The sequence below is a fragment of the Amblyomma americanum genome, chromosome 4, assembly GCF_052857255.1.
Source record: "Amblyomma americanum isolate KBUSLIRL-KWMA chromosome 4, ASM5285725v1, whole genome shotgun sequence".
Lineage (NCBI taxonomy): Eukaryota > Metazoa > Arthropoda > Arachnida > Ixodida > Ixodidae > Amblyomma > Amblyomma americanum.
The window spans coordinates 122,308,949-122,331,491 of NC_135500.1; the positions used below are offsets into that span (position 1 = coordinate 122,308,949).

Consider the following 22,543-nt stretch of genomic DNA (forward strand, 5'->3'; position numbering starts at 1 on the left):
TTGAATATAACAAATTTTTGAGCACATCCGGTTTCACGCTGCTTTTACAGATGGCACCAACTGCATCGTCCACGGGGCTAATCAACCGCGCAGCGAGCAACGTGCCAGGTGGCCATCCTGAGGCCTAAGTATCAGCGTAAAGACAGTTGCAGACGCTCTGACCTTGTCCCTCTGTGTTCCTGTAAAAATATATAAAGCGCACTCAGGACAACGGACAAGGAACACAAAACAACACAAGCGCTTGTGTTGTTTGGGCTTCCTTGTCCGTTGTCCTGAGTGCGCTTTATATATTTTTGCAAGATGAAATACCAAAAAGCTCAAATGTCGATTCTCCCTCTATGTTCATTGGCAAAATATATTGTTGCCGAGTAAATTACAGACAACGTAATTTTGCCTGTTCGGTTTATTACCCCCAGTGAACAGGTGAGAGCACTTCGTGTTCTTTTGCTGCTTTTTAACAAGCTAAATTCAAAGATTCAAAGATTTTATTTCTTCCTTACGAAAAAAGAGGAAGCAGAGGCAAAAAGCCTGTTGCGCCTGACGAGGCCCCATCTTCCTTGTATAGTTTGCAGCAGAGCGCAGCGGTAAAAAAAATTGAACATGCTACATTGGCGGCCACTGTTCGGCTTTACCTTATCCGCAACAATACCACGTGGTCCATTAATATTCGCAGTCGCACTTAAATATGAAGCATTTGTTATTTCGGTAGTAATGTATTTCATACCTGATAAGTCAACGAATCGCTTACTAATTTTAGAGCACAGGAGAAGTTTCCACTTATCACTGCAATAAACAGGCAGGCACTTTACGCAGAAGGCAATGTCAGCAAGAGCAATTTTTGCAGACAGGAGGTGAGCGTGTATAGATACAGTAGAACCACGTAAATTTGGAGTTCAGGACAGCGCAAATAAAGTATAGGTTATCGGGATGTCTGAATACACGAATGGCTTCCTAAAACTATGACGAACTGTTCGTTTCATAGAAGATATATTTGGTGAAAACTTGGCTGGTGGTTATCTGCTCTTCGGATAAAAGCTGGGAGAAAACACTCACGTATGGCAGTTAGATAAGGCATTTACTGCATGCACACTGTCACGGATGTCAACGCAGAACTGTTTCAAAATGCTAAAAGCCGCCGCGACCTCGTTCACCATGCTGCTCCGCGCTATCAGTGGGAAATGACGTCACTGCGTGTAAAGTCTATCCACTGCACAAGCTGTAAACAGCGTATGACGATTGCGTAGCTTCGGAGCACTAGAAAAATAGAAGAACCACTGGTACAGAAGTGAGGGAAACACGCGGCAGTAATGGAAAGGCGAGATGCCTGCCGGTGCGAAAATGAAAGAACTAACGACGCTCCCAGAAGGGCCTTGAAGTGCGAAAAGCTACACTCGGCTGGCCGATGCATGGGCGGGCCAATTTCTCCGCGTAATAGAGCAAACCAACTGAAAGGCGAAACCGGCAATATGCGACCACGCTAGTTTTCGACGACAGGACTCTCAGAACGACGTAGTGCCTGCCGCTGCGTTAAGTTTGCGGGCATACGGAGCTCGCAGCTGGCAAAGGTCAAGATTAATTCCAGAGACATGGAAGAGGTCTTTTCCCTTTAGCGGGCATAGTAAGGTTGGTGATGATGATAATGACTGATCTCATGCAATTAAGGTTCGAGAAAGGATATCTGGATATCGCCCGTTGTGCCCAGTAAAGCGTGACACAGCTCCCTAACGGAGGCCCGTCCGAATTTAGCGATGTAGACTAAGCAATGACTGGATTAATGAGCATCAGCTCCAAAGACAAGTATGGTTTTGGCCGTAAGTGCGCCAGCAGGATGAATTAGCACGGTTTCCGAATAAGGGGGGTTGAATTAACGATGTTCTGCAGTATTGACTGTTATAAAAACAATTTATGTAGGAATCATCTGTGTTCTTGTCATCATAATTCGCATAACTTTGACAAACAGCGTCTGGATGCGGCGAACCACATGCAACAGAGCGAACGATGTAGTTCCATGCGCACCAAACTTTCTGGGACTAGTTCGTGGCGCCACCGATGCGTGGCGTCCATTATTTGAAAATGGCTGATAGTGTGCGGGCGCTTCTAAATATATAAACGTGCTGTAGTATGTTGCCTTTCTACTTACAGTCCACATTCACAGAAACCACAATATCAGAAAACAACTGCATCAGCCGGCATGACAAATTTGAGGTGTACTGAAATTTATTTTTATTGCAGATTGTGCTGCATGCTTCTCCGCAGAAGGCTTTTATGGGCGCAACTGATTCATCAGACCAACGTACAATGACAAATGAATAAGCGTCAGTATCCAATGATCTAGTCGTAGTGACGTCCAATGAAGCAACTGGACACCAAGGAAACGGTCATCTGATAATTGTCGACACACTGTTGGCCACCACTTAAAACAAATGAAAGCGCAATGCCACCTACCGGGCGGCAGTAGAGAGGTTAACAGAGAGCATGAATTTCCCAGCGTCAAGTGCAGGTTTCACTTGCTAGCGCCTTAGTTTGTCTTTTGTACTCGTTTTCCGCGTTCTATCACAAGAGAAGCATGCAATTCAATAGGTAGGTAGGAAAAACTTTATTTAAAATGCCGGCAAGCTGGAGGAGATTCAATGCCATCCAAGCTAAAAGCGCCTTGCACCAGGAACTCCTAGTAAAGAGAAGTTTGCAAATCTGTCTATTTGCACTGACCTGATAAGTGTCGAATGAACTACAGGGTACCGAAGCGCACTTAGGTGAGTACCTTAACATATCGGATGCAGGTTGCTAGAATGAAACTACCACAGCGGTCACCTACGACAAGCACCATTGTTTTTATGTTATGTTAACGAATTAAGTATTTATTATCACAAAGGTTTAAACCGGAGAGGGGGCTACAAAAAATTCTAACAAGAAATAAACACGAACAGGAGCAAGAAAACTTATAAATAGTGCTTTGTCTATGTTTCAGAAGAACATTTTGCACGATATGAAGAACTTGTGCATGATTTGCGATTTTGTCAGCGAGGGTATGTGTTTCTCGTAAGGATACTGGCCATTTTCACACAAGGCCTAACTGAATCCTTCGGCAGTGCCCTGGCTTAGTGACCGCGGCAAGGAATAAGATTTTGAACGCGGCCATCATGATTTTCGTAGACCTCGGGGAGGTTTTATATTTCAAATAAAAAGAAGTCGCTTGCGAGCAAACAAGTGCTCTTAAGGAGTCAAGAGACTGCTCCATCGAGTGCGATGGAAACGCTGGTGACTGATCGGTGACCTTTGTGTGTAAGGTGCGCTTCGAAATACCACTTGGGCGAGCATCCATCTTCATCTATCAACGCCCCTGCGACAGAGCGGTACGAGCGGAGACAACAAGCGTCGCCGGCTCGCAAAGAACGCGTTGTGGTCGTGGCCTCGAAAGCAAGCAGCCACGTCTGCAAAAAAAGTAGAAAAGAAAGAGCTTCCCTACCCAATCTGCAAGAACCCTGCGAAAACCTCTGACGCCTTTAAGTTGTTTTTGCTTACGACACTCTTGCGTCTTGTGTTGAGTGCGTCTTTTTTAGAACGAAACGGCAGCAAACACGGCCATGAAAGCCGTGAAAGAACTTTTACGTAGCCGGAACTCCGGATATCAATGTCCCTGGCTCCATCATACTGGAAAAAAGTTTGGTCCTCGATAAAGTAGACGCCGAGGTGGAGCCGGCGCTGGCTGTCTACGTTTCGCGGTGTGGCGTAAAAATACGGTGCCAAGCTCGAAACTGCTCAAGATATTGCCTTCGGATATGCATCCTCTGCGGCAAGAACTATAGGAGATAACCTACCCCTGGAGGTTATCCCTCTTCCGCCACCAGCGCTCAGGCAGTCACTGAAGGTTCTGCGCAAGGGCGAAAATGTGTTCTGTTCTTTCTTGTTATGACCTTGTCATTACAGTCGTGAATTTCAGGCTGAATGAACAAAGAAAACAGAAAAGAAAGAAAAAACTTTTATTTGATATTTAGGTATGTAACTGAACTCATCAAGACTTGAGTCGCCATTAATTACCATCGACATAGATGACTGAACGTAATAAAATGAAAGATCTATTGTGATGCCATGAGGTGACAAAAATTAAGAAGTATTCTTATCACTGTTTTGTTTTTCTTTTGCCTTCACGCAATTCCTGTTGTAGGCGCAACTCGAGAGGAACAATCAACCCAGCTAAGCTTTCTTTGCGTTCAGAAAGTTTCCTTCACTCAAGAAAAAAATTCCTCACGACGATTATGATAATCAGAAAATCCGTCTTGATCTAAGGAGGCCAAAAATACAGGCGCCAATTTGTGTCATAGGTCGAATTATACTGCCTGACATGAATGAGTACTCCATGCATGACATTACGGAGTCACCCGTCGTTTTCTGTACATGTGCGTTTTGTTAGCAAATCGAAGTTTTGAAGCACAGCCGATAGTTCTCCTGTTTCGTAGAGCTTGTGTGCGGAACTCTGTTTGATGGTGAGATTTTTAAATTTAGCATTTCTTTTTTCTTTAGGGCAGAATGAAAACCGAACCCCTGATTTAAGTTGCAGAATTTTCCTACTGTACATCCGTTGTTTTACTACAGGTACGATCCATGCGCAATTGCTATCGATCAGATTATTTGTACCGCTTAATTCAAGTGAGGACACTAGAACTTAAAATGACAGCGTTCACCTAAAAATGTATATCTGATATTAGCAGAGAAAAATGCATTGCACTTCACCGCAGACAGAGCACAAAACCTATGCTGAACTACAGATACTGATGTAGACAAAAATTAAAAAGAGCAGAGAATGCTTTCCGGCTTGTTGCGATTGTGGTCTGGAACTTCTTCGTTCACACTTGTAATGTGTCTGACTTCTCTGCAAGGTGAATGCATGAGGAGAAAAACAAATTGTGAAAAATAATTTGTGAAAAGCAAAAAACTGAGGAAAGAATAAGGATACGTTATTTTGCACGAGATACTGTAGAACGAAGGTTAGCATAGCTAATAACAATGTCACTTAGCCTCAAAATACACTTAAAAATACATTTGAAATACACTCCTCCCCACCCTTGCATTTGTTTTCTCTTCGTAAAGCAGTTCTTTCGGAATGCGTTTCCCAGGTGAGGATAATATTTCCGCTTGCCTCACTTTTTCCATGTCTGCTAAACCCCTGATGAGCTGCATTTGAGACATGACCACGGTTCATGGCAGGGACAAAAATCAGGCGTTTGGCAGCAGGTCCAATTCTGTATGCGAAAAAAAATGAGAAGGGTATGAATTCTTTTACAAAGCACAAAACATGTATAAACTACGCAAACATTCGTACTTTAGCTAGCAACATGTCGCCCAGCTCCTTTGGCCAATGGGCCTCCTAACGCACTCAACGACTTCATCCTCAACATGGCTGCACCGCCTCAGTAGAGATCAGTCTGGATGTGGATTTCTGACCTAGGTCGCAGGGTGAATGAAACCAGTAGAGATGGTTTTGGTGCCAAGCGGCGGAACGATGTGGAATCATGGAGTGGTTCTTCTCTCCTGGCCACCGCGATTCGTAGTGAACCACGCAGTTTGTGACTGAAAGGATGAGGTAGAGGTGGTTTCTAGCTGTTGCTACACAAAGTCTGGCGCAAAGAGCGCACATGCTGTTCTGTGCTCAAGTTGAAGACGAACAGCAGAAACAACTTATTCCTGTGCCATAATTATTTCTATGTGCACCGAGGAGTGAAAGAAAATAATTTGAATCTGCACTTTTGCTTCTATGCAGTACGGCTTCATCCACTGCGCTCTCGAAGATCTTGTGACAAAGAAGTTTGGAGCAGAAACATGGAAGGAGTTGCTGTAAGTTGCTACCTTAAGCCCTGTTCATCAAAAACATTGAACTTTCGGTGAAGCTGACCCTGCGCCGTTCAAATCAGCAAATGATTGTCATCATCTCTTTCTGCTCTCGTTAAAAGATTTAACAAAGGAATGCGTCAAGAAAGTCGATGCCGTATTTACTTCATTATAATGAGAGTTTTCGCAAACAAAGCCGGTATAACACACGAAAGCTGGAAGCTACAGGCGGGTCGTTAAGAAATTAAGAAGAGCAACCGCCTTCCAAAAGAAAAACAGAGGCGACTGGTACGTAAAGACGCTAAAGACGAAAGGGGGTGCTTCTGTTCAAAGGGCCTCTTTGGCGTCTTTGTGATGTTAACCGTACATGTATTCAAAAAACTCTTTTTTAGCACAGTGAAGTCGAAGTGTACAACTTCAGCGTCGTGAATGTCAGCTTATTAATTTTACTGAAGAGAATTGTTTTAATATTATTCCGCAATTTCTTACCACTACGGCAAATGTTGAATCTTTGTAGTATGGGACTGAAGCTTAGGCTAACGAAAATACTTGAATTGAGGCGTGCGCGGCGAGCTTTAGAACGTAAACTGATCGGAATAACGTTAGTAGGCAGGAAAGAGCAGAGTGGGTTACAGAATAAGCGCTAGTGAATGATAGCTTTGCCGAAATCAGGGAGGTAAAAGCGACTTAGGCGCGTCATGCAAGGGGGAGAAAAGCTAACCTATGGTGCGGAAACGTCGTGGAATATATCACAAGGAAATAAATGTAAGAAGCGATGGCTGAGAATAAAGTGGCAAATGAGATTAGGTGTGAATGTGTAGGAAAATATCGAGCTCTGCTGGCGTACCAGTGCCCCCCTTGTCTCTTCCCTTTCCCATTATTCACTGCCATTCATTTGTGAACATTGTGCTGCTAGAGAATATTGGGGTTGCCGTTGTCATGCAGCGGTATTAACCGTGGTTTTATCTATGATTATGTTGACCATGTACTGCTATGTCGGTTTGTTGATAGGATTTGTGATTTTTCTTATGGGCATCGTGAACAAACTGCAGTCACATTTGAAGGGGACGCTAAAGAAAAATCGAAATTGGCCTGTATACATAGATTACGGTATTCTAAAGAAAAAAAGGCTACTTTCAGGAGATCCGAGCTTATACAAGCTAGAAGAATATGAACCATCAAATAGAGATGTCGCCTTTACCGGCTAGTTTTAAAGGTATCCTGCTGCGCGTCGACACAGTGTTTTTCGCAGGTATCACAGAAGCTAAGCTACACTACCTGTTGTTTCAAGAACAGCTATCACGAAGTCTTTCTCGGTGTAGACGCCAAGAGGTTTACTTCAGCGGCGGGAAAGCTTTACGTGCCAATTTTTCGCCAACAAATGCGTCTTCTTGATACGTACAGACATCAATATAGCCAGAAATATCCAGGGAATCGGTTTTTAACAAAGCCGAAAATTGCATAGATTTGAACTCAGTTCTGTTTTTAATATCCCTGTGGGGGTGTTGTCCCCCATGCAGGGAGAAGTCGGGCATCACGATGCACGGGGCCTCCTTCTTGATGCACAAGGTGTACACGGACGAAATGACGCTCAAACTGGTGGGCGCCGCCTGCGAGGTGCTCGGTGAGTGGGCTGCCTTCTTTTCCTCTTGGCTCAAAACAACACTGCAGGAATATTTCTCGGCTTTCGTTTACTATGCAGTGCAATGGCGCACGTTTTGCGCAGTCGTGTAGTGCTGTGCACAACGGAATAAAACAGGTCGTAATCGTAACATCAATGAAAAATTCCTCAGAGCCTGAGAGGTATTCGGCGTTTCCCTTTAACCGCGTTGTACAGCTACACGATAAGCTTGTGAACAAAATCTTCAGGTTGCTGAAAAAAAAACTAGGGGTTATGAACACGCTGTGCAAATATTGAGAGGTTCAATTGAACCATCGATTGAATTCGTAGCAAGCACACTCCATTTCTCTAGAATTCCACGAGAAATGGGTTCCTGCGTTTGTCAAACTGTTTCATGATTATCCGTAGAATCACGAAAGGTTTCTTTACTGACCCCGAAAATATAAAAATCTCTTTACAAAGCTTGACAACGCTGCTGACGGTCATAGGTAGGCAGAAAATGATGTGGTATTACATATAAGCATCAGTTAAATGAACTGAACTCCTTCCTCTCAGCCAAACAGACACTTTGCAACGACATGTTTCTTGTATTTCGGCTGATCATAAACCGAGATAGCGTCTCCACGAAAGCGACAAGAGCTACCTCAGCATGCCTTCACCGCAAAAAAATTATGGGCGACCCTGTTGGAGAGAGGTTGGGCAGGTGGTTCTTAATAATCGCAAAGTGAACAAGTGAAGGGAAAGCCTTAGGGTGCTTCTTGGCAACGTTTAGACAAGAGCACATGTCTTCACCGCTTTCGACAAGTCCTATTGTCCAAATGTCGGCAAGTACCTTGATGCTTTACCACCCCCTTCCCTACGTTTAATTTCTGTTTATGGGAGGAGACCCGTCACTCGCTGTAGTAGGCGCTACAGAATGAGAGAAACCTGCGTGAAAGCAGTTTTTGCGCTCATTTTCCTGTTTCTTCCAGCGCTGTAGCATCCACACGGGCATTCCTGCACTTGGCGTGCTTGGTTATCCCAGCCAGAGTAACAAATTAACCGCCTGGCTGGCTGAGACTGCAGGAGCACAAGGAATCCTGGAGAGCTCTCTCCTCGATGGAGAATTTATAATACCTGATAGTTCCTAAGTAGTCAGCGCTAATTTGTCTCAAGGAGCGTCAACTGCTATATGGTATGTAAATATATGATATATACGCCCAGAGCAGTCAGGGATTATTATTTACAATGCACTGGTCACTTATTAATTCTCCACCGCTCCATTCTTACAGACTGAAGCAAAAAGTAAAATTTCATTATTTAATGGTTTGTATCATTCGACATCACCGTCCGCGAACAGGTAGTTGAGTAAATTTCTGGACAAATACCTTGGGCAACTCGTGTATTTTCATTCGACTTGTGCGACTAAGCTGCTGAGTATAAAACAGCGAAAAATCTGTACTGCCTTCACGTCTTCTCCGGTGCAGCGCTATGCCATTTATGAAATACATTTGTTTATGTTCAAGTAGTGGACAAGAAAACAGTCAATTGGTTTGCTTTATATAAAATATAGTGTCTTCAGCTTTCCGTCAAAATCTGTATTTACTAGAGCAGTCAGAAAAGTTATCGGTGCGAAGATGGAAGAGAAAATGCGGTATTATTGACGCCATTGTTATACATTTGAAATTAAGAGTTTTAAGAAAAATCCACACGGCAACATCAGCAAATTATGTGAAAAATACAACCCATCTGTTAAAGGATTCATTTTCATGCTAACAAACCCTAAGCATCACTAAATAAGTAGAAGTAAAGACGGCTACTGCGAGGCCTCTCAGTTTGTTTCACATCAAGGTGAAAAAAAAAACGCCTTTTATTTCAAATTTGCACTCAATGTTGTAACTGACCCAACAAATCTCATCTTCACTAGAGGTTGCTCTATGGCTGCGAAGTAGAGAAATTCCTGCTCATCTAGCCACGTGGACAGTATTCGATCATGCTGCGCCATTATTTGAATGTTGTCTTATGAAGGGTACCACCAGTCTCGACCAAAATTACTGCGAACAGCAGCTTCTTCGCTATCTCCCTAACAAGCACGTTTGGTGGGTTTTAACACACAAGATAGTATACACACGACAGTATGAGGCCTAGAAAGTGACACCAACGCAAAAAAAAAGATGACGACGGATGTAGTAGTGACCACGATGACCAATCATGCCCCACAATTTTATTTTGAGCCTTCCGCAGGCACGCGGGAAGTGATCAATCAGAAAGCACCGTTAGACACGGAGAGCACTGTGTCAACACAGTTGCTGTTGCCCTGTCTTACGAAGAGCTGGCCTTTGTGTGTGTGCTCAAGTGAATGATTACTTTGCCTCGGACAGCATACATATATACAAGCAGCTGTGTACCACTGGAAATAAATCTCTTGGCAGTTCAGCGTTCCTTGTTGCCGCTGAATGGTCCGTCATCAAATTTTCTCGAGCTGCACTAATTTTCTGCCTTGTCTCACCAGTACGCGCTTCACCACTTTTGTATAATAATAAAAGACACGCGTATTCCACGCGGATGTTTGAAAGTCAAACTTGGGTATACAGGCCTGGACCTTGACACTTGCCTGGAGGCATTCGGCGAGCACTTCCTGTACTTCTGCCAGCAGCACGGCTACGACCACATATTGCGTGTGCTGGGTTCCAACATGGCCGACTTCCTGACCAACCTGGACAACCTTCACGACCACCTGGCTTCCACCTACCCTGGAATGCGGGCTCCATCCTTCCGCGTCACGCCAGGACCCAGTGGCCAGATCCTGCTGCACTACTACAGCGACCGGAAAGGTTCGGCGTGTCTATTATCCCCTCGATCAAAGCATATAGTTTGAACAGCATTTGAGAGCTTATGGCACATTTCGTCTAAAAGCATCATAAAAACGAAGAAAGCACTGAGATGACGAAAGGTCCTACTCTCAAGTCGGATTGTTTCTTTATCCGTCTGTCTTCGTCCATACTCGCAACTCGGACCATTTATTCGTCTTTCTCTTTTGTCACTACTTGACTATGAATACATACAAACGCGCTCAGCAGTTGCGAGTAAGCGCTTGTGTCTTCTCAGTCCTATTTTTGTATTCTTCTTTGTGAAGCCTCTTTACCATGAATCTTTTGTCCTAGGTTCTATCGTCCTCAGTAAGAGTGATTATTTGCCAAGCGTTTCAGGGTAGGACGGTAAGGTTCGATACTGAAACATACTTATTTTGATTTTCGAAGGTGTGCGTAAAAAATTAGTACCCTTTCCACTTTTATTCCCCATGTCGATTTTCCAGGAAATCTTGCAAAACATTGTTTTCTTGTCACACTTCTGCAAAAACATGCAGCTTCCTCTTGAAGCTGCATGTTTGAAGGGCTCTTCAGTTTGAAAGGCTGATCACGCATGACACGAAATAAAACGAGCCCAGACTTTTTGTAGTTGGAGATCGAGAATAAGTTGTTTGAAGCCTAGAACAAACAGGCAAACGAAGTTTGCATTGTGATCATGAAGAGAAGGTTCAAGAGACTGATCAGAGAATACACAGAATAAAATTACCTCGGACATTTTTAACAGCTGGAGACTGCGAATATGTGGTTTGAAGCCTGGAACAAAAAGAGAAAAGTATGCATTATAATCATTGAGGAGGATGTTCAAGATGTACACCTTGGGCAGCATAGGAGATGAAGGAGGAAGAATGTGTTTTTAGCAAATAGGAGTCGCACAGCCTCACCAACAGCATTGCCAAAATCCGCGATATCGTTTCTTATAGCCTGAGGTGAAGCATCTTACTCCAGGAAAAAAAAGCTGGGGACACAAAATGCTGGAATGCACTGTTTGCGAATAAGCCAAATGAGACTGTCTTCAAAATGTAATAGGCGATTATTTCTTTTTGTGCTATCTCACATACAAACTAGATGCCTAGGTCTTCAAGAAAAAAGACCTGATAAAAAAAGAAACATAAACAACGGTGATCAAGTAAGCAACCACTCGGTGAAGGGAAGGTCAGCCAGGGCATCACGCTTACCCACAACTGCAATAGGTTTACAGTCATACTTCGTCAACGTTGCGAAGACGGGGGCGAATGGTTGTACACTTTTGTTCACTGCATGCTGTTCAAAACAAACCTGGACGAGAAAAAGTATTTACAAAAATGAAGCGCGGACTTGCAGCGCTTTCTTAGAACGAAATGATACGGAAAGAGGAAACATCATTAACCGAATCAAGGTACCAAGACATATATTACTATGAAAAGGCTGCTTTTGTGGCGTCTAGTGTGTTTAAAGGTCTGCGATTTCTAGTGTCGTGTTGTTATCATGATGACAAACAGTGCAAAGTAGTCTGCTGCGCAATTTTTCTCTTAAATGTTCATCCATTAGCCACTTCTGCTTTGCTGCAAGGTTGTAGGCAGTGAAAGAAAAAACCTTGAGGAGGAATAACTGAAGTAGATGTCCAGTTAATGTATTAGTGACTGTGTGAGTGACAGACAGTGATAAATGTACATTTAATGAGTGATTTGGTGCCTCAGTGAGCGAGCAGCCTAGCGAGGTAGTATCTTGTGATCGTCAGGGTTAATTTTCTGAGTAGAATTTTACCGTCTCGTCTTCTACTCTTTTGCCCAAAAAGGTTTGCACCCAATTGTGCTCGGCATCGTCAAGGTGGTCGGCAGAGAATTCTTCAACACTGAAGTCCGTGCAAACATCTCCGTCGTATCGGAGTTTGGAGACAAAGCTCACGTGACCATGGAAGTTACTGAGAAGAACCGGGAAGGCAAGAGTTGCCTGCTGGCGAGGTAAGCTCCGAAGCTATGAAAGTTGCTTTCATAATTTAGATTTGACATTTAGCACTTAGTTGTGTTTAACGGTTATTTGTAGGTTTTATTTAGGTAGATGCTTTAGCGCGAGCCTAGGCAGTAAAATACATGCATAGAAGTTGCGCGCAAAACAAAAACATACAGTGGCGCTATCTTCTGCGGTATTAAAAATTAGGTAGATTGCAGGTCACCGCATATTACGGCACTGAAACGGTAAAACTGAGCTCAACATTCTTCACGCTTTCCGCAAGCTGGGCCGTCATTGAACTCGCATTTCTAAAGCGTACTCTGTTTCCCACTGTAAGCCTCGTGTTTCTAAAATCGATGTTCACTCCTTTGGTAAGTGTATCTGCTCTTTGTCCGTCGTCTTGTTTTTGTGCTACCTCTCTTGTCATGGATCACCGATACCGATCTGCCCTTGTCTTTTTATTGTTTACGCCTGTTGTGCAAGTTGGACATTGACCTGAAGCGCACTGGTACGTCAGGGTAAACAGCACAAATATCTCTAAGAGAAAAAATTCCTCTAGTTCAATTAAAAAATTGTTTGCGGTATTCAAGAGAGGTGTCGATAACGGTCAGTGCAAGAATAATGGTCAAGCTTAACTTTTTGAACAAATGAAAAGTTAAGAGGACTAAAAAATTTAGGTGATACGCAAGAGTTGTTTCCTATTTTAAAGACAATGTGATAAAGAAGGATCTGCACCAGCTTTAAAAGTTCAGAAAAGCTACACTTTATTAAAATATGAAACCAACGCTCTATATTAAAAATATGGAACAAGGTTTTCGTGGTTACTTTTATGGTAAACAGAGGATTCCCGAGTGGTCGATTAGAAAACCATTTCAAGAAGACTGTCTTTATATTTTGCTTGCTTGAAAACACACATCGAGCAACCCTTTCACTTGTTTTGAATAAACCAACCCACGCCCTAGCAAGCGTTTCACACAGCCTTTTTCTGTCAGAAACCTCAGTGCCACTACAGTCGAACATTTGTAAGCGCCGAACAAAAAAAAGCAATATTACGAAGATGACAATATACCCGTTGAGAAGTGATTTATAGCAATTAAAACACTTAACTGCGGACGCTGATTATCGAGTTTATGAGCTCCCCAGGCGATGACTAAGTGCTTCTGAGGACAGGAATAGGAGGCTGCACTATTGGCGCTGGCGCATGTTTGAGTCCTGCCCAGCGGATTGGGGAACGGGGGAGGAGGGGGGGAGGAAAGTTTTATTCAATGAAAATATTGAAGTTTAGAGCTATGGGTGGAATGCTCAGTTCAGGACCCCATCAGTTTCCGCCCGCTGAGCGCTTGCACTGTTTCCCGCTGCTGAACCGGGTCATAGATGGACAGCTTACTCTCCGAGTGATCTTGTGTAGGGTCAAGAATTGGTTCAACTCTTTGTCATATTGAGAGACTCATACCATGGGGTAGAGCGTGGCCGACTCTACAGTCTGAATGGTGCCCCACGAAAAACAGTTTCCGAGCCATACCCTTGGGTGTGAAACCTACTCTGCCCAAGGGCTTTGGTTCGCACATTTTTTTTTCCCAGGGCACCATTCGGAGAGAAAACTTCAGGAAAGCTCAACTTCAAGTCTAAGGTGACGTTTGTATAACTGCCGAGGACAGCAGCTATATCATTTCGTGCACAAAAACCTTTTTGCAAAACCCTCACAGGCTGTGGCGCATTTCGCATACTCATGCACACACACTGCTGTCGGCTCGCGTGCTTTTTCGGACTGTTTAGACTTTTTTCTTTCGATCGCTGTGTTTTCGACTCACGCTGTCGTGCTAAACAATGCGCGCCTGCACTGCGCGCTCCGTGCCTGGCACTGGCAGCCGTGGCGTGCCGTGCGTTTCCAATCGAAGGAGGGTTGCTATGGCGTCAGCGGTGGAGCTGTCGATGCCGCGACGGTGGCTCTTCACGACTGCACCTCTGCGTATGATTTTAAGGGACGGAATTTCATTTAATATTGCACGCGTGTCGGCATTTCAAGCTCTTGAAAGACGAAAAAAAATACATTCGGTTTTCTACCTTCCACTGTTTGAAACTGAATACATATCTTAGGGGCTTTTGCGAAATCATATAATCCTCCGGGATAAAAACCTTCGGTTGGATCGCACAGGAAAGAAATATGCTACGATGCTGCTGAACGCAACATCTTTTGAAATTATTTTAAAAATCTCATAAAAACTGTTACTTTAAAACCACCCGATAAATGCCGCAATGAGCAGCATTGTCTTCAACGTACTGTTTGATAGCGTTTACCTTTTCCTTATTGAAGGAGGTTTTGCATACTGCTGCAGTTTCAATGATTTTCCTGTGGCAAGCAGGAAGATATCGCTTGCTGTGCAGTCTTCTGTCTGCAGTAACAAGAGGAAGTTGTTTACGGATGCAATTTTTTATATATTCTAAAGCTCAACTATAACAATCAACATATCCGCAGGTTTCTCTACTGCAAGCTGGACTCTTTTTGGGATTACCGTTTTGTGTCCTCAAAATCTTACCCCATTAGTTTTTAATGGCAATCTTAACTGCTCGTTCTGAGCGTTGGGCGAATTTTAAAAGAAATATTTTGCTACGCACCAAAAGAATGGGCGATTACGTTCAATATCTTAAAAAGAGAACATTGCAGTTGTTTCACAGTTAAACCTAGTTTCCAAGAAGCCTGGACTTGTCCATGCAGTAGCTGCAAAGATCAATTTTTTTCAACACTATATTGAGCGGCGTGGTACGGGTCTGCCATGGCTGCTTGTGGAGTGGAGGCAAGAACTGAAACAGGAATAATTTATAGTGCTCGTAAACAATTATATGTACACTGCTTGCAGGACACTTGTCCTGCACCGGACATGACATGGCTGATGATATGATGACAAATTTTAGTCGCTCATCACTTGTCGGCGTCTGTGCCAATTTCGACGATGGAGCTGTATGGCTATGGCTTTCAGCTCAAGGTAATGAACCCAAGGCTGGGGGATCAAATCCTGGCTGTGGGAACTGCATATTGATGGCAGTTATACGCGAAAACACCGGTCTGCTGTGCGCGGTCGCGGAGCAGTAAAAGCCACCATTTGATCGAAATAAATCCTGGAACTTTCATTTAGGTCGACACTGATAGCACACTTGCAGCTTCAAGAAATTGAACCCAACTTACTGCGTAGTGTCCTCCTTCCACCCTGCGACTTATGCACGCGTGAAAACCGGCCAACAAAGCTCAAAACGAGGAGATCCGTTAATTCGCCCTCAAACGCCCGTTAAATAGCGCTTTGCAACTAACCCAAGTTTCAATGCAGGTAATTTATGTGTGAAGGTGGTCAGCTCTGTTATGATACGTGCCTGTTTTAAAAGCGAAAGCTTTTACTACTCCCTTCAGTAGCTTCTTCGCCGTGCGCGCCGTGTGCTCGAGTTTGACCTTGAACCAAGCAGAAACCACGTGAAAGCTATGACGTCACTCAGCAGCCGCCCCTGCCGCCGAAACCGAGCGCTCGTCTCTGCCTAGTCATGTGACAACCGTAATATCACTCAACCGCAGCTAGGCCGGAGCCCTGCGCTCGCTCTGTCTAGATAGCCTCCGCTGCCTCCCAGCCGGTGCAAACGGATTAGAAGAGCTATCGGCAATTTAACAGCAGCAGTCGTCATGGATGACCCAGGCGAGACGATCGTGAACTGGCTGCGTCTCAGAGTTTGCGAAGACGACAGGCCGAATCCGATCATCCAGTGGAGGTATCTCGCCGAGAGGCTGCCGCATAGCGACAAAGAGTGTAACCAAAGCGAAAGCCTTATAGTTAACCCTGGTAAACCTTGGCTAAACGTCAGTCATAACCACCAAGCAGCAGCCAAGTCTAGCCATGCTTTACCAGGCTTAACTTTCAAGGTTTCGCATTGATTACTTACATTTAGCCGGGTTAAACCCTTGCCTAATTCTTCTCCGCCTCTTTCCTCGGCAGCAACGCGTCCGACACGCTGAGCAACCGGCCCGAAGACCTGCCCATTGGCGTACGCACCATGTGCGCGGCGCTGCCGTTCCACGTCCTGTTCGGCCGCGACTTCGGCATACAGCAGGCGGGAAATGGCCTGCTGCGCCTGGCCGGGCACCGCTGGAAGGAAAGCCGGGGACACCGCCTCAAGTTCGACGAGATATTCGAGATCACTCGACCCGTCATCGATTGCACCTTCGAGTCCATACGCAGCTATTGCAACCAGGTTGGCTTCAGTGCCCTGCTTGACTTCTCTGTTTTCACTGCTTTTGTGAAACTAGATTGTTTTTTTACGCCAACGCCAGCGAATTTTTTTTTAGATCCTCTTGGTATAGGCGGCAATGTTGCATTGAGAAGTCAATTTCGATTATAGTTATCTAATACATATCGGCACCAAGCTTGTAAACTATCAATGCATGATTTTGTTTTAAAGCTAAATTTTTTTTAACTGTGGGAACATTTTGTCGAACGCTTGTTTTTCAGGCGGTCCGAACGATTCGGATGCCTATGTGCCTGTTATCAACTTCAAAGTTTTCATCCCACAAGGAGCTAAGAATTCGCACGTAGCGGAGCGCCTATGTGAAAGGCACAAGGTGTCACCAACGATCATTTTCCAAGAATGTTGTTTCTATGCATCTTCTTTTTCGCCTTTATCTTAGCACTATTGCTGGTAACAAAATTGTATGTGCTTGAACACAGCATGTAGCCATGTGAAAGCTTTTCGCAATCATTCGTTCGTATAAAATATTCCATTCCACAATTTCAAATAGCCTAAAAAAGCCTTGCCTGAGTTGTTAACAGCGCGAAAAAATAGCAAAGTTGGAGGAAGAGACGGCACAATCAGCTCTCCATGTCTTTTCTTCCTACGTTCATGTTTTTCCGAGCTGGTAACTACCGGAGCATGTCAAGCAACCAACTAGCCCAGCTTGATATTCTTATTCAGAAAAGCCTTCTCTGGTGCAATCTTTGCTGAAAGTGTCAATAGGCAGGGGCGTTCAGTTCCTCTATGTAACGCACAGTGAAGCGCCCTGTGGCACTGGAACATTAAAATAGGTCGGCAGTCATTTTTCCGGCAAGATGTTTGAAAGGGTAAAGAGATTTCTGGCTTCGAGCGCGAGAATTCATACGACAGGAAACCACCAAACGTCGCGTTGACTACGTACAGCGACCTTACTAAGCCCTCTATTTAGCAAGGTATACGAAGTTATTGACGACACAAGAGCGCCTATGTTGTGCAGATAAATCCGAGTACAATACTTTTTCAGTTAGTACGTTTAAATAGGTAAAACGTGGGCTTCAGTCCAAATCTGAGGGTGGCCCTCAGCCACTGGCGCATGGGAATGCCTTTGTATATTTGGTTTGTTTTCCCTCCCAGAGAGTAAATCGTTGAAGACAAGGAAACGAGCAGCCAGTGAACACAAACCTAGTTTCTGAAACCACTAACTCTGGTAGTCAAAGATGGTGAAGAAAAGCGCATTTCGTTGAGGCTCACAAGAGAATAATGTCGCTTTTTGTGGCGATGAGCACCGACAAGAGACATGGTGGTAAAGCTTTTGGCAGAAAGGTAAGTATAGCGGATTTTGCCACCGTAATGCGATTTTCGAAACCGTGCTTTGCGAGACCACGTTAATGACATCATAAATCTTCTCACCGCCACATTGTTTGGTAGACTGCTGTGCACAGCTGGTGCTTCCCCTTCCACCGTGCCTCCGCCAGGCTCACAAAGGAGGCCTGACTAATAATTGGTTTTGGGGCAAAAGAAATGGCGCAGTATCTGTCTCACATATCGTTGGACACCTGAACCGCGCCGTAGGGGAAGGGATAAAGGAGGGAGTGTAAGAAGAAAGGAAGAAAGAGGTGCTGTAGTGGAGGGCTCCGGAATAATTTCGACCACCTGGGGTTCTTTAGTGTGCACTGACATCGCACAGCACACGGGCGCCTTAGCGTTTCGCCTCCATAAAAATGCAGCCGCCGCGGTCGGGTTCGAGCCCGGTAACTCCGGATCAGTAGCCGGGCGCCCTAACCACTGAGCCACCGCGGCGGGTTCGAACAGTAGGGTGGCTGAAATGCTGCTTCTGTGAATAGTAGACGCAAACGATGCTTTAAAACGTTTTAGCAGTTCCGATAATTTATTTTGGATTTCTTGAAGTTCGTTCATTTTCCCTCATTCTAAGGCGTCTCGAGTGTCATCTTACTGTATATAGCGCCGCACAAAGCGAAAATTCCCGTCTCCGGTTAAAATTGTTTTTCTGCCTTAAGTTGTTCGCCTTGATTATTGTTAGCTGTCCTGGACGTCCTCTATTAAAACAATAAATAATGCGTCACCTAGGGCGCATTAGTTTTTGTTTGGATTCGGTGACTGCGACCCGCCGCTGTGGTTACGTCGCTTGGCTACTGGTCCGGAGTAGCCGGGTTTGAACCCGACCGCGGCGTCCGCGTTTCGATCGAGGCGAAACGCACAGGCGCCCGCGTGCTGTGCTATATCAGTGCGCGTTAAAAATCCTCAGATGGTCGAAATTATTCCGGGGCCCTCCACTACGGCACCTCTTTCTTTTCTCAGTCCCTCCTTTATCTCTTTCCTTACGGCCCGGTTCAGGCGTCCGCCAAGATGTGATACAGATACTGCGCCATTTCCTTTCCCTAAAAACTAATTTTCGCTTTTTTTTAGTCGAATGCGACGAAGTCCTACTTTTTTTGTTCTCCGTGCAGGCTCCCCGAAATTGAGTATTCAGTGCTTCAGTATCGATAGCAGATGCCGGGGCTACCTAAAATCTTTTCCTTCCTTTTTACTATTATTTTAAATAAAACCACTAGCACCAGTGATTCCGCCACTGCACCGAGTCGCTGGATTACTTTGTTATTTTCTTCTATAACTTTTTCATTCGCATTTTTTTAATTAAGTGCCTATGAGTTACCGTTAAATATCTGATCATATTTAATTTTTAACCTTACTTTTAAAAAGGCTTTCGCTGGTCCATGACTTGCCGTTTGCTTTTGTCGCACTTTGAATTCGACACTTGCCTTTTGCTACTTTATACAATAGCGACAAGTTACTTTATGTACTTATTGGAGCTTTTTTATCCCACTTCAGCCTTGGGTAATTGCAAACTATTACTCTGTGCGATACTCGAAGTATGACATGCGCATCGGCGTCCACGTTTCTTGACTGAGCTTTACTACTGTTTACAGCGACAGCTATTAAAGGCACGTTTCCCAGTGTCCAGCTTCGACGTAAAATCACGCCACCCTTATTGGTCAGCACTTAGCGATATCACGCATGACGTCACTTAAACGAGCCAGGGCAAAGTGCGGCGCAACACGCTGATTGGTTTTTCATAAAGTGAAGTCACGCATGTCGTCACTGCGAGGTCCGAACAAAGTTAAGTCATCAGTGACAGCATAGTTACGTCAAGTGCCACGCACCAAAGAGGAAGGCACAAAACAATCAATAAATTTATATTCCCCGCCGGATACAGCGGTAACTGAATCTCTCATCACATGCTGGTCACTGTACTGGTTTTTTTTTTCGTGGGGGATAACTTCTCTTGCACTTCCACACATCACTGAACGAAAAACTACGCACTGCTGCCTGTATTTCTTATAGCAAGGTAACAACTGAGTGTCAGTGGGTACTCAGAAGAGGCTCACGTGTGAAAAAGATAAAGCGATAAAGGGACGAAGCGATAAAGTTGCATTATTTATTACGTTTAACCTTCCTAATCGACTAAGGCTATGAGGAACACCGTAGTGGAGGGCTCCAGATAATTAGAACCACCTGGGGGGCTTTAACATGCACTATCATCGCACAGTGCAGAGGTCTCTAGTGAAATAGATATGTGATTACCCCAAATGGTATCCAACCTGCGTGTTTCTGGTCAGCAGCCGAGCATTATAACCATGGAGCCACCGCGGCGGCTACAGCAGCGATACGGCAGTGCGTCGCCTGTTGGCGCTTGAGACAATAAAAATTTTCACAGAGCAAGAACAGCGCCCCCAGCAATGCGCCTACCTCAGCTACTCACAAAGTTGGAAACACCGCAAGGCCGAAATTGATTTCCGCAGACACCAGAGCCTCCTTTCTCGGGAAATATATACTTCCCCTCTGCGCCTAAAATGAAAACGTGTTAAAGGTTTCTTCATATCTTGGTATAGAAATAAGAAAAGCGGGAAATACACCTCTTTCTCGTTACCTGGGAATAAGCACTGACTGCGTGCAAGTAAAAAGCTCGTTTTGAAATCGCTTTTTTTAATGTACGCCGCAGAAATAACGTCAAGGTAAGGTGGCTTTGGAGGTAAATAACCAGGAATAATGTATATTGGCACAACGTGGCAAGGCCTCTCGGAGATAACCGGCAGACCTGTGCATAACGGGAAGAAAAACATGTGGTTGTGTGATCAATGTTTACCACTGTACAGTTTTTTCCCAAAAGTAACGAGGCTGCATGGCTTGCCTCTCGTTCGTATAGTAGAGTCATTACGGCTTCCCCACTGATAAAATAGGTGTTGTAAAATGAGGAAAATCGTTCTCCTTACCACATAGAGATTTAGAACTTGAAGGCTAACATAAGAGCTTTAAGATACGACTGAGAAGCAAACCATACAGCCTGGCTACTTTTGGCAAAGACTGTACATCGCATCCATCGCGTATGTTCACATTACGTGGAAACGTAAATACATTGGCTCTCGCTGCGCTCCCCAACGTCGGCCCTTGTCGGGCGCACACACATTGTTTGCTACTGCCACTGAGCTTCGGTGTTCAGTTTTTTTTTTTTTTTGCCTTGTGCTCTCGTTTGCCCTTTCCACGTGTATCGTTCCTCCGACGTTCCACTTATCCCACTGTCCCTCTTTTTTCCCCTTTGTCCACGACGCCGTTTTCGCGACGTTTCTTTCTTGCTCGCACTTAGCGTCGTGTCGTATCCGCAACGGCGTCCACACCGAGTCATCTTTAGTTGGCACCAATGGGAGCCTATCTGTTCGCTCCCGTTTCTGCGCCAACCCTATACTCTTTCCTCCAAATGCGCCGAGAGACAATCTTTGCCTTTCTTTCTCAGTAACCGCCTATTTCCCGAAGAGAAGGGCAGTTCACTCCGGCACAAAGTAAAAGAACACCTAAGAAATAGACGGCACCTGCAGAATCCTGTTCAATGATAGTCGCGCCTCTCTCTCTTTTTTTTCGTTTTTTTTTCTCAGCTTTCCTTCGCTTCTTTTGCTTTGCTTACTTGCTCTTTGTCCGTGAGGATTTTCTCGCTGCGCTTTCCCTCTTTCCCATCTCTTATCTTTGTAACGGGCTCTTAGAAATGTCGACGGCCCGAGTGTAGGGCTTGTAGCTACATGGTGGGCACAGATTAAGGTCTGTACGGAGGAACTTCTTTGCTTCGCAATTTGTTTCTGCCGCAAGATGACTATGTTGTCGCTATATCTCGCTACATGCCTCCCACTCATTTCCTCTGATTCTACGGCGACATCGATTTTAACCCTCAGGTCGACTACAAGCCACTGAAAGGACGGCGCGGCCAATCGAAGAGACCACTGTAGTCGGCTCAATATGAAAGCGAGATGCAGTAATTTTCAGGATAATAGTTTAGTTTGCGGCTCCAGCACACGTGATCAGTACTCATCATTTTCTAAGAATAACATGCTTTTAGCCCCCGCTGTTGGTTCGCCGCGGGTGAGATTGGTGCCAGAACAGAGGAGAACACGGAGGCGGACCTAAATGAACTTTGGCGAACCTTTCAGTCAGCCTGCTGCTACGTGCTACGCTGCCGCCGGAGCAGCGCATGTGTGAACAACACCGTCTTCGTGGTCGGGTGGTGGGCGAAGCTATGTCGCGGCTCAAAGGAGCATATGTTCCACCCTGCAGCCCGAGAGGCAAGAGCGCAGTCCTGGTGGCACATGATAAGCTAGGCAACAGCGTCACGTGTGTTTCCGGCATCATGTAATGCACGCGAACCCAAGAACAAAGAGCCCGTGGCGCCATCTATCAGTACGGCCAGTAACCAGCACTAATTTATTGATTATTTATTGATACTGTCAGCCCTTCTAGGGGCCGATACAGGGTGAGAGTTAAATAAAATATTGCTAGCAGATCAAACAGAATGCAACAAAAACGACATAAGTGTGCAATATAGGCCAAATCCAGGCATTATACGAGTATAAGCATGGCAGAACAATAATAAACCTATCATCACTCTTCAAACATTCTTCTAATTGCCTAACCTGAAAAAAATACGATGTGCGGATCAGAGAGTTCCACCTTGAGGCTCTCGCCGTGTCCACGTACAGGGGCATCTCGATTCAGACTGGCTTTAAAT

General features: G+C 44.8%; 1 protein-coding gene across 1 annotated transcript in view; it reads left to right on the top strand.

Moving 5' to 3' along the window:
* Positions 1-22,543, top strand: part of LOC144130340 (guanylate cyclase soluble subunit beta-1-like) — a 111,934-nt gene that overhangs the window by 56,863 nt on the left and 32,528 nt on the right. The window contains exons 2-6 of the mRNA XM_077664270.1: positions 5,759-5,832; positions 7,347-7,450; positions 10,021-10,260; positions 12,071-12,236; positions 16,203-16,458. Coding sequence (XP_077520396.1) covers positions 5,759-5,832; positions 7,347-7,450; positions 10,021-10,260; positions 12,071-12,236; positions 16,203-16,458 — 840 coding nt within the window. The remainder of the gene's footprint in view (positions 1-5,758; positions 5,833-7,346; positions 7,451-10,020; positions 10,261-12,070; positions 12,237-16,202; positions 16,459-22,543) is intronic.